Source organism: Mesoplodon densirostris, chromosome 5, assembly GCF_025265405.1.
Source record: "Mesoplodon densirostris isolate mMesDen1 chromosome 5, mMesDen1 primary haplotype, whole genome shotgun sequence".
In the NCBI taxonomy this organism is placed as follows: Eukaryota; Metazoa; Chordata; class Mammalia; order Artiodactyla; family Ziphiidae; genus Mesoplodon; species Mesoplodon densirostris.
Genome location: NC_082665.1, coordinates 1,911,450 through 1,925,673, shown reverse-complemented (window position 1 = coordinate 1,925,673; position 14,224 = coordinate 1,911,450). Strand labels below are relative to the sequence as shown.

The 14,224-nt window shown below is 58.3% G+C and overlaps 1 protein-coding gene across 5 annotated transcripts in view; it reads left to right on the top strand.

The window, feature by feature from the left end:
• The first annotated feature begins 5,487 nt into the window (after positions 1-5,487).
• TRPM2 (transient receptor potential cation channel subfamily M member 2) overlaps positions 5,488-14,224 on the top strand; it is a 50,640-nt gene continuing 41,903 nt past the window's right edge. For 3 of the 5 annotated variants that reach the window (XM_060100387.1, XM_060100388.1, XM_060100383.1), the window contains exons 1-3: positions 6,219-6,598; positions 12,440-12,699; positions 13,488-13,576. In XM_060100387.1, coding sequence (XP_059956370.1) covers positions 12,526-12,699; positions 13,488-13,576 — 263 coding nt within the window. In that variant the 5' untranslated portion in view covers positions 6,219-6,598; positions 12,440-12,525. Of the gene's footprint in view, positions 5,903-6,218; positions 6,599-7,388; positions 7,548-12,439; positions 12,700-13,487; positions 13,577-14,224 lie in introns of those variants that run through there. The other 2 variants (XM_060100386.1, XM_060100384.1) reach the window with 2 other exon arrangements.

Below are 14,224 nucleotides of genomic sequence, written 5' to 3'. Positions count from 1 at the left end.
TGGCTCCGCCTCGCCCACTCCGCTCTGCCCCTGGCGCCGCACGCCCGGTTCTGCGCATGCGCATTGTGGGGACCCCGCCCCCCGGCTCTGACGCAATTCTCGTGCGTCTCTGGCGCGGTTGTGGCGCGATTCTGGGGCGACAGGGTTGGAAACTGCAGCCAGCCGCGGGACCCCGGTTGGGTCCCGAATCCCAACCCCCGGCCCCCAGCCCCCTCCCCGATCCCCGAACCCTGGACACCAACCCCGGGCCCCAGTCCCCGCCCCGAGTCCCAAATCCCGAACCCCATCCCCTGGCCCTAGCCCCCGCCCCCGCCCAGAGCCCTAACCCCGGGCCACAGTCCCCGCCCCGAGTCCCGTGCATTAAGAAGTGATGGTCTCGTAACTGCCCTGAATTAGAAAGATTTAAAGTGTTGAGAACTCCAGGACAGTCCCAGGGCCGCGTTGATACTCTCCCTCTCAGCATTTAAGGAAAGGCGGCAGGTGCCAAAGGTACGGGCCAGCCGTAACAGAGACCTCGCAAGTACTTAAACATTTTAGAAATCAAAGGTTACTTGGGCTGCAAAGTACATTAAGACAGATACCCGGGATCTCAGACCCGTTAGAACTGACAAGACCAAACTCAGCCTCCTCTGGGACCTCTTTCCCATTAGGCCCTGGTCCAGCCTTTGGCCTGCCCAGCCCAATCTCAGCAAAGATCCTGCTAAGTCACCCCCACCCTTGATCTCTGGTCGCCCTCATTATCTGATTAAGCGCCTCATCCCTCCCTCACAAGTGGTAGCTAATCTTGGCCTGTAGTTTGCAAGATCCCCTGCCCTTGAAGTCTCTTAGTAACTTTCCATCCACTGGCCCCTGACCGCTCCTTGGCTGTAAATCCCCCTTTTCCTTGTTGAACTTGGAGTTGAGCACAATCTCTCTCCTCTGATTGCAATAATCTTGAATAGTCTTCCTTACTCTTTTAACAAGTGTCAGAATAAGTTTTTCTTTCGCAGGGGTCAGAGGTTGCTTTCCCAGGGTGTCACAGCCACACCCGAAGCCCATGGCCCTGGGGAGTGGTGAAGGACCTGCCTGTACGAGGGACCCCTGGCAAGAGCAGGGGTTGCACTTCAGTGGGGGAGAGTGGAATTTTGCTATAGGATCTCCCATCCAAGCCCACCATTTTTATTGTAAAGACAATGCAGAGAATTCTAAAAAAAGAAAAGCATCCCCACAGTAGTTTAACAACTGCTGCGTTTTCTGTATTTCATCCTGTGTGCTGTATTTTGCTGGGACACACCATGTTGTGAGGGGTCTACCAGTCAGTTCTTGCCCTGAGCCCCCTCATCCATGCCTGGGTCCTACCGTATGGTGGGTGGGCCCAGAAACAATCTTGAGTGAGTGGAACCGGGTGCGAGGGGCATGGGGCGGAGGGCACAGCTAGCTGGAGCACAGGTGGCCCAGACCCCCATGCCACCTCCACTGTTGTCCCAGTGCCTGTGGCCCCACGGGGGCTCCTCTGATCAGCTGGTGAGGGATGGCCTGCTCAGTGTGGGGCTGGAAACCGCAGGGAGCTGCAGGATGTCACCCTCGGGTGGCCCTGAAAGACTGGTGAAGGCTGATGCCCGCAACAGGCAGAGCTTCAAGCAGGGTGTCAGCCTGGGCTTTGGTTTTATCCCACTTGCAGGCTGGCAAGTCAGCCTGTTACTCCTTCGCGGGTGACGGCAGGAGACTGCGGCTCCTGAGTCAGAGACAAAGGATGGTTTACTCCTCGCGGCACTGGCACATTTGCGTCAGCGCCCCGACCCGAGTTCCACGGGAGCGACGCGAGGGGCTCAGTGGATGCTCACTGCCCACGCTGTGGGTTCATGCGGGATCAGGACGGATCAGGGAGCTCTGGATCCACCGCTTTTCCAGCCACCAGCAAGCAAGCCTCATCTTGGTCCAGGGACGACATCCCTCATGTCTCACGGTTACCAGGTGTAGGAACAACCCAAGGAAACGGCCTTGCAGCCTTGGCACACCAGCGAGACCTGTAGGTGAGCAAGAGGTCCCGGGAGTGCAGGCCCACCACAGGGAGCGCCTGTTCCTCCGCTCTGGGATGGGTAAGGGCACTGACTTTGGGTCACGCATGGACTCACAGGTGGGCAGGAATGGCCTGACCCTCTGGGTGGTGGTGGGACCGGAAGGAGAGAGACGGGAGAATCGGGGACCAGGAGGTCTGGCAGAGACACTGGGGGTGGGCCGCGGTGCAGAGATCCTCACACCCAGCAGTGAGGCCACTGGGCACCGCCCATGGACGAGGCGCTGGACGGCCAGGGAGGGCAATGCCTCAGCCAGTTGATGGCCCTCAGCCTCTGTCCTTAGCCAGCCTGGTGCTGGCTGGTGAGTCAGACAGGGCAAGGCCATGGTGGCCCAGATGGAGGCCGCACACGGTACCATCCCTCGGAGAGATGGGACGGTGATGCACTCGGGCAGGATGGACAGGTTCCGGGGCTGGCCTCGGCTTTCCCGCCCGCAGGGCCTCAGGCAGCAAGCACCATGGTCTGAAGGCTTGCTGTGGTTTGGTCCACCAGCACAGGGTCCCACAACATCTCGTCAGATCAGGGGACCCACATCAGGGGCACGAAGACCCTGCATGATCTGGCCCCTGCCCCCTCCCCTCATCTCATGCCCCACTCCCCCGGCACACTCCACCGGCCACCATGGCCTTCCTGGTGGTCCTCAAACACACGACTTGAGTTCACCTCTGGGCCTTTGCACCTACTCTTCCCTGGGTTCAAATGGCTTTCATCGGATTGTTCTGGTTCGATCCATCACACTTCCTTAGAAAATGGATCACTTCCTTGATGCACCCTGCTGAGAAAGGCCATCCCAGCTTTCCTGACACTGACCCTGTGACCTCCAGCTCCTGCCCCGCTGAACTCCTCAATGTTTTTCACGCCCTGAGGTGGTTTATGTCATTCTTCCCCTGGACTGCAGGTCTGGGATCCTCTTTTCCCCAGAGCCCCAGCCCCTAGACAGGGTCTGCCCATGGTGAGGCTGGCTGACCAACGTGCATGCAGGGTCTGCAGGTGCCTTTGGATGCCAGCTCTGGCAGTTCCCCGAGTCACCGCCCCCTCACCACCCACTGGGGGTGAGAAGGTTTCCTTCCACACTGGGTCGTGAGGACTGCCAATGGACGTGGGAGCTTAGCGTGGTGCTTGGCAAGTGGACGGGAGCTGGCGGGTGGGGGGACCAGCCGAGCGATCAAGCCTCTCTGCCCTCATCCGCCGACGGTGATGCCGGCCGGTGCAGAGAGCAGCCCGGACAGACAGACTCGGCTGCAAACCACAGAATGGACTTGTGGAAGAGAAGTGAGGCCTGTGTTTACTCATTTTATTCTGTGTCCTGACTGTCTGGGTCATTTCCATGTCCGTTCTCGACCTTGTCGCTGCAGAATGAATGGACCACCTAGTAGAGCTTTCTGGGCGGGCACACAGCCACAAGGGTGTCCACGGCCTCTACCCTCCTGGGCAGCACCACCGTGCCCACTTACTTCCATGGGCAGTCCCTTTTGATTAGACGTTTCTGGAATGCAGTTCATCCTTTGACCTCAGAAATGAAGTGATGAAGGAAAACAAGGTTGTCCCCCAGCATGAAGCCCACTTCTCTTGGTCCTCTCTCTAGACCAGGGTCAGCGACCCCCAGCCAACAGGCCAGATCCAGCCACTGCCTGTTCTTGTAAATAAAGTTTCATTGGCACACAGCCAGACCCATCCGCTTATGTTTTGCCATTGGCTGCTCTCTCGCTGCAAGGGCAGAGTTGAGTAGTTCAAACCGAGACCATCGCCTGCAAAACCTGAACCATTAACCATCCGGCCCCATACAGAAAACGTCTGCAGCCCCTGCTCTAGGCTCTGGCCTTGTTGGCTCCCAGCCCTCAGACCCTCCCCGCCTCCCTCTGCTCTCCTCCAAGGAGCCTGCAGCCTGGCCTCTCTTTGCTCCTGTGTATTATTCATGACCAGGGCTCGCCATGCTAATCGGTTAGATCATCATCTTTTCAGTGATTGTGGTTTTTCTCTCGCTGCCAGACCAAGGGGCTTTATATCTTGGGCATGACGTCCGTGCTGTAACAAAGTCTTTGGCGCTGCATTTCCTTTATCTGAACTTGAAACAACCCTCGGTCAAGATCAGTACTCGCCGCTCTTGTACTTTATGGTTCCTGCTTTTTATTTTTACGGAAAAGACATTTCATAATTGCCCTTGCAGCGGTGTCTGGCAGGTGGAACAGGACCTTCTTGTGAAACATGTTGGTCTCTAGAAGGGAAAGAACCCCACAGGGAACAATGTGGGCACATATGTTTCGTCAGAAGCCTGATTCATGAGATACTTCACCTTAAGCAATGTTCCCACAGAGGCCCTGGGGTACCTGGAAACGAAAGCCAGCCCGTCTGCACCTGTCCATCGATGGTCCTGCAGTTATACTTCTGTCTCATGAAATATTAACTTCCCCTCAGTGTGCTTTTAGTCATGATGGCTCTTGGGCTAGAGGGCATCAAGGAAGGAGCCCTGGGTGAGAGTATGGGCACAGCTGTTGACAAGCAGCTGCAGACACGGGTGGGTCTCCTCTTCCTTTGCCTGTTAACTAGGGTCTGAGATGCCTTTCTGGGGTTGTGGCCATCCTTATAGCAGGATAAGTCCTGTAGCGGCCACTCACTGAGCGCTTGCTGCTTGCGGGCTCTGAGGATGCAACAGTGATGTCTGGAAGGCTGTGCCCCCTGCAGCGTGCGTGCAGCCCAGAGCCATTGGGTAACACCCACTGTTGCTGTTCTTTAACTCCGTGGTGCCAACCACCTTGGAGGAGTGGCTCCAGCTGCCTTTAAAATGTCTGGAGAAAACGATCAAGTGCTGTACGAGGGGCTCTGATGGGTTCCGACACCTTCCCCAAGCTGCTTAGAAACCTCCTGATGACCGGAGAGCGAGACGGGCCAGCTTTTGGCCGGTGGACCCGTGGCACTGCCGGCTGGCTGCTTTGTGGAGAGGCAGGGGCGGGTGGGGGTGAAGGGCCTTCCAGAGGAGGGTGCTCCGGGCAGGAGTCTGGACACTAGGTCAGCATACCCAGGGGAGGAAATGAGGGTCAGCAGGCAGCCCCCCGGGCCCCGGGATCAGAGAGGCACAGGACCCTGTTCACGCCCCTGGACCCTGATCAAGGGCCCGGGAGTGGCCGTGGGGTCTTGTGGGGGGCAGCTGGGAAGGAGAGAGCAGAGGGTCTCTGTTGGGTGAGAGGCTTGTGGCCGGGGAGTTTGGACCTTTAGGGAAAGTTGGGATCAGGCTTTCAGAATACAGTCCCCTCTGCCCTCCAGCCAGGAGGACTGAGCGGGGCAGGGCAGCCAGGGTGGAAATCAGGCACCTGAGGACCCAGGGGCCAGCGCAGGGCAGGGTGGATGCTGTGCGGTTGCGTCTTTCCGGCTCCCTCGGTTCCTGCCTTCCCGGAACCGTCTCCTGGCTTTCGGTTTCGGGCCCCCAGGAAGACAGGCAGGGACGGCAGGGATAGGCCGGCAGGGGAAGTGGTTCACCCAGTGCCGGGGGCCCCCTGGGTCTCCAGCTCTGGCTGACACAATCCCCACCCAGCCCTGCGCACTCCCCTCCCAGGGCTCTTTGGACTTGGCCAGAATCGCTGCCTCCGGGTTTACACGTGCCGCCAGCCTCTCGGGAGGGTGTCTGGGGAGGCTGATCCCCCAGCTCGGGCGTCTGGGAGACCCCGCTCCTGCGGCTCTTCTCTCCTCTTTGGCTCTGGCCTCGGGCGCGGGACGGGGCGGGCTGCGCTCTCCGGAGCCGTGACGCAGAGCGCGCTGCGGGGCCCGAGATGCGGGCGGCCCCGCGGGGCCAGGGCTGCAGTCCTGCGCAGCGGCGCGAGTGACGCGGGGGCGCGGGCCTCCCCGAGCAGGTAGGCGCGCCGGCCGGGGCGGAGGACAGCGGGGTGCGGCGAAGGCGCGGGTCGCGGGGAGGAAGCGCAGGGGTCCGGGGGCGCCGGTCGGGCCGGCACTAGCGGAGCCCAGGCTGGGGTGCGTGCGCCGCGGGGTGGGGGGACCCAGGCACCCGCCTGGGTGCAGGCTCGGCGGCGGGAGCTGGGGCGCGGCTGGGGTTCGGGGGCGACTGCAGGCTCTGGGGTCTGAGTGGGCCGGGGCGCGGAGGGCTGGGCGCGGGACCGGGCTGGGGTGCTGGTGCGGGGCTGCGGCGGGCGTGCGGGACGGAGGCAGGGACTCAAACAGCGCGGGTGCGGGCGTCTGCTGGGCTGCGGCGCGGGACGCAGGCGCTGCGACAGGGCTGGGCGCGGTCTGTCCGGGGGCGCCGTGTCCCAACTTGGGGAGATCAGGGACTTGGCCATCTCAGGCTCTTGCTCCGACAACCCCCCCCCGCCCCCGCCAAAGACCTCCCGGCCCAATTCTGTGGCTGGTACTTCCTTTGCCCCTCACCCCGCGTGTGGCTATTTATAGTCTGGGAAGTGCTTTAACAGCCAGGATTTCAAAGGATGCTGGAGCGGTGCGGCTGGGAGCAGCTGCAGGGTTTAGAGAAGTGCAGAGGGGGGCGCACAAAGGGCCGCAGCCAGTGCGCCCAGGCCCGCTTGCGGTTCTGTTTCCTGGTGAGTCTTCCGGGCTGGGGAGGGTGGAGTGCCAGCAGGAGGTCTGTCTTGGTGAGTCCCCGTGGTCTTGCCCCGTGGTCTTGAGTGGGACATTCACGCCCCTCGCTCCCCTCTGTGGCAACAGCTTCACATTCTTGTCAGTGTCCTGTGCTAAGTGACGTTTGCGGGTGTGCGTGTTGTGTGGCCGTATATTCAGGCCTATGCAGTCAGATACTCTCTCTCTTCTTGGAAGTCATTTACTTTCAGAGTTTTCTCAACACACCTGTGCTAATTGCTTATGAAGAATTTTAGCTATAAAACAGGGTGGCCAAATTTGCTTTTAGGTGATATGTGAAGAAAGCAACTGATGATACGATTTTGGGGAGAAGAACCCCAGGGAAGGTTGGATGGGGGGCTTTGTAAGGTCACCGTCAGCTCTGGGTTTCCGGACTCTCCTAGGGCCTAGGCTGGCGACAGGGAGCTGGGCATGGGGGGGCTGGGTTGGGGGGAGGGATGGGGGAGGAGGGAGGAGAGGGTCAGGCCAGCATCCCCCCTGCAGCTGGGCATGGGAATGGTTACACATGGCTGGCTCTGTCCCGTGAAGTCTGATGGGGTGGTGGGTGGGAGGAGTGGTGTTTGACACATTTCCCAGGGACCTGTTGGCAGCTGGGATTTGAGAAAATCCGCACAAGCCTCTGTGGGTGTGCTGAGATGGGCAACTGTCTGAAGAATGTGAATCTGAGCAAACGCACTTGAGTTTCTTAAGACCAAGTCCTCTATTGCTCATTCTTTTGCTCTTTGTCCTGTACAGGACCGAGCCTTGGAGAGGGGGGCGGGAGCTGCCTCTAGTCCAGGTCCCCTTACAGACTAGCTGCCCGGCTGTGCGCCTTTCAGAGCCTCATTTTCCTCTTTGGTCACCTGGAACATTTCCTGCTCATCTGCTTCCCTGAGAAGCTGGTCGTGAGGCCAGGTGAGCTGCCATATAGGACTTCAGATGGCCCTGTAAGGACCACACAGGTATGAGGCCCCCTCCACCGTGAGTGCTGTGCCAGGAAGCCCTGGAGGGGCTGCAGAGCCAGTGCTGCTTACTGCCGTGTCTCAGTCCACCCAGGCCACTATAATAAAATTCCACATTTGGTGGTTTATAAACAGCAGGCATTTATTCCTCACAGTTCTGGAGGCTGGAAGTCCAAGATCAAGGTGCCCGCAGGGTTGGTGAGGGCCCCTTTGGGTTGCAGGGAGCTCTCGGGGGCCTCTTCTGTAAGTACCCTGATCCCATTCACGAGGGCTCCACCCTCCTGACCTAACTACCACTCAAATGCCCCATCTGCAAATACCATCGCATTTCGGGGGGCGGTTTCAACATAAGAATTTTAGGGGAACACACTCAGACCATAGCATTCTGGCCCCCAAAATTCATGTCCTTCCCACATGCAAAATACATTCACTGCATCCCAACAGCCCCCAAGTCTTAACTCATTCCGGCATCCACTCCAAAGTCTGAAGTCCAAAGTCTCCTCTAAATACTACCTAAGTCAGGTGTGGGGGGACTCGAGGTAGATTCACCCCGAGGCAGCGTCCTCTCCGGCTGTGAACCTGGGAAACCAGACAGTGTTACCCAGTGCAAGTTCGTGTGCCCGACGGACGCACAGTGAGGCCAGAACAAACTGAAACGTCGGAGTCTGGAGCAGAGAAAGGTTTATTGCAGAGCTGAGCAAGGAGATGGGTGGCTTGTGCCTCCCCAAACCCCAAACTCCACAATGGCCTTCAGCAAAGCATCGTTAAAGGCCAAGTGATGGGGGGAGTCACAGGGTCTGTGATCAGCTCGTGCACAGCTCTCTGACTGGCTGATGATGAGGTAACGGGTGGGGTCACAGGGGCTCACGTGATCAATGCTCAGGCTCCAGTAGGTCTGGGGGCTACATGCTCACAGTCATCAAGTAGTTAGCGTCTTCCACTTGGTGGGGGAGGGGGCCGGGTGGTTTCACAGATGTGAAGCAATGCAGGAAATATACAGCAGAGGATGTGGGGAAAGGGCCTGCCCCGAAGGCGCCATAGGGTCCTGCATGCTTACAACAAGCTGTGTGCTTCCAGAACACAGGCGTAGGGAGGACATTCCCATTCCAAAAGGGAGAGGTTGGAAAAAAAGGCAGGTGACAGGTCCTGAGCAGATCTAAAGCCTTGAGGCCCACTGTGGGGGTGGTCCTGCCCCTCTGCTTTGCTGGGCACCGTCCGCTCTGCACGCTCCTGCCCCGGAATCACAGGCCAGGGGCTCCACCGCTCTGGGGCTGCCCTGCCCCACACACTGCCCTCGAGGCAGCCCTCTGCCGGCACGCGTGCCCTGGGCTCTGGGCGCCTGCATCCTTCAAATCCGGGGGCGGGTAGCCACGCCGACCCCGGCCCCCCAGGGCTGCGCACGCTTCCCATCGGCAGAGACAGCATCTTGCAGGCGCTGCCACACCAGACTGGCTGGGGCCACGCTCCTGCTGAGGAGTCCACGACGGGAGGGGTGCCGGGCAGCTGGGCCCCGCTTTGAGATCATTCTGCCCCTGATGCCCTCCCACTCTGGGCCTGTGCTGGGAGGGCAGCCCCGGGAGCTCCAAAATGCCTTGGGGTCAATCTTCCATTGTCGTGGACGTGGGTCCCGGCTTCTGATGAGACGGCTGACCAGTCTCCCCAGCTGGATGAAGACAAACAGCCCGCCTACATCCTTAGCAAACCTGGCCACACCCTCCATCTTCTGTCCTGAGCAAGCTTTCTCATTCCTTTCCTTGTCTATAGGCTGAGAATCTCCCAACTCTCTAAACTCTGAATCCTTTTTGATCAGAAGCCCATCTTTAGGTCATTTCTCTCTCCTCACAATTTGCCATAAGCATTCAAGAGAAGCCTCAGCTGTACTTTCAACACTTTGCCTCGATGCTTCCTCAGCCAGATTTCCAGTTCCGTCACTTACAAGTTCTGTCTTCCACAAAACACCAGGAGAGGAGCGGTTCCGCCCGGCTCTTTGCCTCTTTATAACACGACCCCCTTTCCTCCGGTTTCCAATAACGTGGTCCTCGTGTCCGTCTGAGACCTCGTCAGAATGGCCTTTACCATCCACGTTTCTACCGACACCTGCTCGTGACCACTCAGGCTTCTCTAAGGAGGCTGGGGCCCTCTCTCCAGCTCTCCTCTCCTCTGAGCTGCCCTCACCAAACTTGCTCTGTCTGTCCGCAGCGATGGAGGCTTTTTCCCACGCCCCTCCGGACTCTTCCATTCTGCGCGTTGCTCAGTTCCAGGGCTGCTTTTCCATGTGCAGGTGTTTGTACCAGCAGCCCCTACCCCTGGTGCCAATGTTCTGTGTTATCCCGGTGCTTTCATGTGAGGGAGGTTTGGCTCCTTCTTCTGAGAAGGTGTGGGCGCCTCTGGGAGTGACCCTGGCCCAGGAGCAAGGGGGACGGGAGTCGCCCGGAGGAGGGCATGAGAATGCAGAGGGGAGGGCGGCCTGAGCCCTGCGCGCCAGCGACTGGGTGGCCGAACCCCAAGTACCCAGTGTTGAGCTGAGCGGCCCCGAAGAGGGTGGTCCAGGAGGGCCAGGTGGGCCAGATGAGGGCTGGACGGGCGCCTCACTCTCTGACAAATCCCCGCCCCTCCCCAGAGCACAGTGACCGCATGTTGACGCTGGATGAAGGGTGTTAGGGAGGGGAAACTCCCTCCGCTGCCCCTCTAGGGCTCTTGTGGCTGGACTAACAGTAAAATTTACACAAGACAGATTAGCGGGAGAGAAAGAAACTAATTTTAATTCATAGAAATGGCACGTAAGAAGTGGCCAAAGCAGTCAGCTTTTATACTTTTTAGTATAAATTTGTAAAGAATTGACAGGACAAAGAGACTCAGGTTTTGGGTGCCCAGCGAGTGAAGGATCTAAGCGGAGTTCGGGCGTTAGTCAATGACAGAAGTCATGAGATTGGTTTCTACAGGCTTCTCGGTCCCGAATTCCCCGTCTTTGATGATAAGTGTGTCCTTCGACCTCCAGGTGCAGGGGTACACCTTTCACACGAGAGACTTATTTCCTGCTCTCAGGGAGACAGAAAGGAGGGTCAGAGTGTCCCTCTTGCATTGGTCATTTCTTAAGAAACTCTAATTCAAAATAATCAATATGCCTTTGAGGCATATTTGGGGGCCACCTACACTGGGGCCCAACAATGGGCAGAGAAAGGCCTGTCCATCAGTGACCATGATGTGTGGGGGAAGGTGAAGTGGCCAGAAAGGGCTTCAGGGCAGGAGACGGAGGGAGACCTTGTGACCTGCTCTCTGCCCCCGATGGCCCCCGTTCACACCCTCGGAGCAGCTGGGTGGGAGGTGCCTTCCTGGATGACACCCTGGGGTGATATGGGGTGACATCATGGGATATCATCATGGGCATCATGGCTCCAGGGAAGGCCTGTGGGGTTCACACACATTTGTTTTTCCTGTTTGTAAAGTGAGGGAAATGATCAGCCTGCTTATGGAGGTCTCAGTGATGGAGACCAGGTCAGAGCTGGAGCAAAGGATTTGAGGAAATGAGATCTGTTCTATTTGGAGGACCTGTGTGATGGAGTGCAGAGCTGTGCCACTCCCTGAAACCAGCTCTGTGGGCAGTGGGGGCTTTTTTCCTTTTTGGAAAACAAAAGAAGTAGATCAGGGGACTTCCCTGGTGGTGCAGTGGTTAAGACTCTGCACTCCCAATGCGAGGGACCCAGGTTCGACCCCTGGTCAGGGAGCTAGATCCCACATGCACGCTGAAACTAACGAGCCAGCAAGCCACAACTAAGACCTTGCACAACCAAAAAAAAAAAAAAAAAAAAAAAGTGAACCATGTCTGGAAACAGGAGGATGGGACCCCAGCGTGAGCACCACGTGTGATGACTGGGTGGTTTCCCCCCGGCTCTGGGGGCTCCTGGACACCACCGGGCACACAAGGAGTGGTGGCTGGGGGATGGTGCTCATTCTCTGGCCCTTCCCAGTGACCTGAGGTTATGAGTGGGTGGCTGGGCCCCAGGGATGTGCATGTGCCTCCAGACTGCCCAGGGCCTGATGGGGCTAGAGCTTGGGCAGCCAGGAAAATGTACAGACCGGCGAGCCGAGGGGGCCCTGCATGAGGACACATCTGACTCATTTCCCCCGATCCACTGCAGCAGCCTCCATGGCCTGCTTCTGACCTCGGGTGGCCGTGGGGTGTGGCAGCTTGAAGTGGGATATCAGTTCCTTGACTGGGAATTGAACCTGGGCCAACGTGGTGAGTGTGCCGAATCCTAACTGCCAGACTACCAGGGACTAGCGGTTAGGGTCAGAACCCTGGTTCCTGTCTGCTTTGAAGAAAGAAATCAGCAAAGAGACAGAAAGTAGTGAGGCAAGTAAAGAGTTTATTAAGAACAGAATACCTGCAGATAGACACATGGGTGGGCTCAGAGAGTCACGTGCAATGGGGTGGCTTAGATCACTTATATGGGGGCCCTTTTCCAGGTCTTTGTTTTCCTCTGGCCAATCATCTTGCTTTGTTCCCATATCCGGTCTGACTCAGGGCCCTTCCCTGTGTGCGCGCGCATCTTCTAGCCAAGATGGCTTCCAGTGCGAGGGTCTCTGGGAGGTTGACAGGACATATTAGGGGCTAATGCCTTTTCCCTTTCTGACCCCTGAGGAGCTTTTCTGTGCATGTGCAGCTGGGGAGGTCCCCTTGATCTCAAGAATGAAAAGCCCGGTCATCTTATCTTTTTACTCCGTCAGCACTTAGCTCCCCTCTCTGCTCCTGCTGTTAACTTTTCCTTGAAGTGTCTAATTGCTCAGACTGATGAGCTCCAGCTGCTCAGCCTGGGTCCCATCTACCTCTTGCCTTACTTCCAGGCCCCTCAGCCTTGCAGGCTGGAGAAACGCCCATTCTGAGGGAGCAGGACAGGCCCGTTCTGCGGAGCCAAAGTGGCGCTGTCAGGATGGAGCTGGCGATGCCGAGGCGTCGGGATGGAGCCGGCTCCAGGCAGGAGGACGGCTTCGGGGTGCAGCCCAGGAGGGTGGCTGACCTGGGCATGGTCCCCAACCTCCGGCAAAGCAACAGCAGCCTCTGCAGGAGCAGGAGGTCGCAGTACCCCTTCGGCAACTGTGAAAAGGTAGGTCCGGGGGTCGCCGGCTCTGCCAGGGCCCTGGTGGGGTACAGTGAACACCCAGGGAGGGCAGAGACCTGGCTGAGCTGGGGGCTCCAGCCCAGAAAGGCCCTTTAGCGGAGGGGACTTGGAGAGAGTGCTGGGTGGCTGGGTCTGTGCCCGGGGACTGTTCCTGTCCTTGGTCTGCTTGGGGAAGTGCTGGGTAGGCACCAGGGTCCCGGGCTGCCCTCACAGAAAGCCCTCCACCTGCATCACTGTGCAGTGACTACATGTCCTCCCCCAACAGGGAAGGTCCCGGGCACCCTCCAAGTCCTGGGCTGGCTTCACGGAAAGCTCCGGCAGGCCTGTGTTGGAGACACTTGAATGTCACAGCCCCTGGTCGGGTGGGAGGAGGGTGTCTCATGTCTCAGCCCGCAGTCCCGCGGGACATAGGCAGGTGTCCTGACACTCATTGGCCCCCTTTTTACCACATCATGCTCTTCCTGAGGAAGGGCACAACCTGGAAGCACAGTGCTTCCCAGTGTATAGGCAACATTGACCTATAAACTGTAAAGGGCTGTGAGCGTTCTCTGGGGCCCAGGAGGAAGCGATTCCTCAGGGTCACTCTTCCCTCCCCGATTGCTCCTGAGGGCCTCCAGCGGGTGGTGGGGAGGGCTCGGCCTCCCATCTCTGAAGAAAGACCCCTGACGTGTGCCAGGGTGCGCAGGCGGGTCCGAGTGAGGTGTGTGGTGTGGTCTTTGGAAGAGTGTTGATTTGACTGTCTCAGGATCTCAAAGTGCCCTTTTTACCCGCAGCAAGGAAACCTTAGTTCATGGATTCCTGAGAATATCAAGAAGAAAGAATGCATGTACTTTGTGGAAAGCTCCAAACTGTCCGATGCTGGGTGAGTGGCTTTTTCTGGGTGTACGGCCCCGTCCCTGTTCCCACGTGGAATGGCTGATCAGAGCAGGGCCAACCGGGGGGCCTCAGTGGGGGACAGTCCCTGTGTCTGTACCGGCCTGGGATGCTCGGAGTGTTTCTACGTCCCCCACAAACAGGGTTGATTCGTGTTTGCGTTTCCCCTCCGGACACACCCTCGTCTGCGCTGTGCCACACACGGGCCTCGCTCTTTCTTACTTCCACTCCTGTGTCACCTGGTGACGCTGCCTCTGCCGTGGAGCCCTCCCTGACCACGCCCTGGGATGTAACCTCTCTCCCCCACTGCACTCCGTGCTTCTCTTTTATGCCAGTTGCCAATGGCTCTGCAATCGTGTGGCTTTGTGGTCCTCTCTGAGCTCTGACCGTGTCTGAGTTACTTTATTACTTCCCTGCTGGACAGATGGCCAGCATCCAGCTCAGACAGTGAGCAGTACAGGGAGGAAGGGTGTCCCCTGTGGGGACGATAGAGGAGGATGATGATCTGGGACCAGACGTGAACGATCACCGTCGGTGATGCTGTTGCTGGGGTCCTGGGCTGTGCCCAGGGTGTTATCACAGAAAGTGCCCCGTTTGGGGGTTCACGCTCCAGCTTGGCTCCCTTTCAGACAAGAGC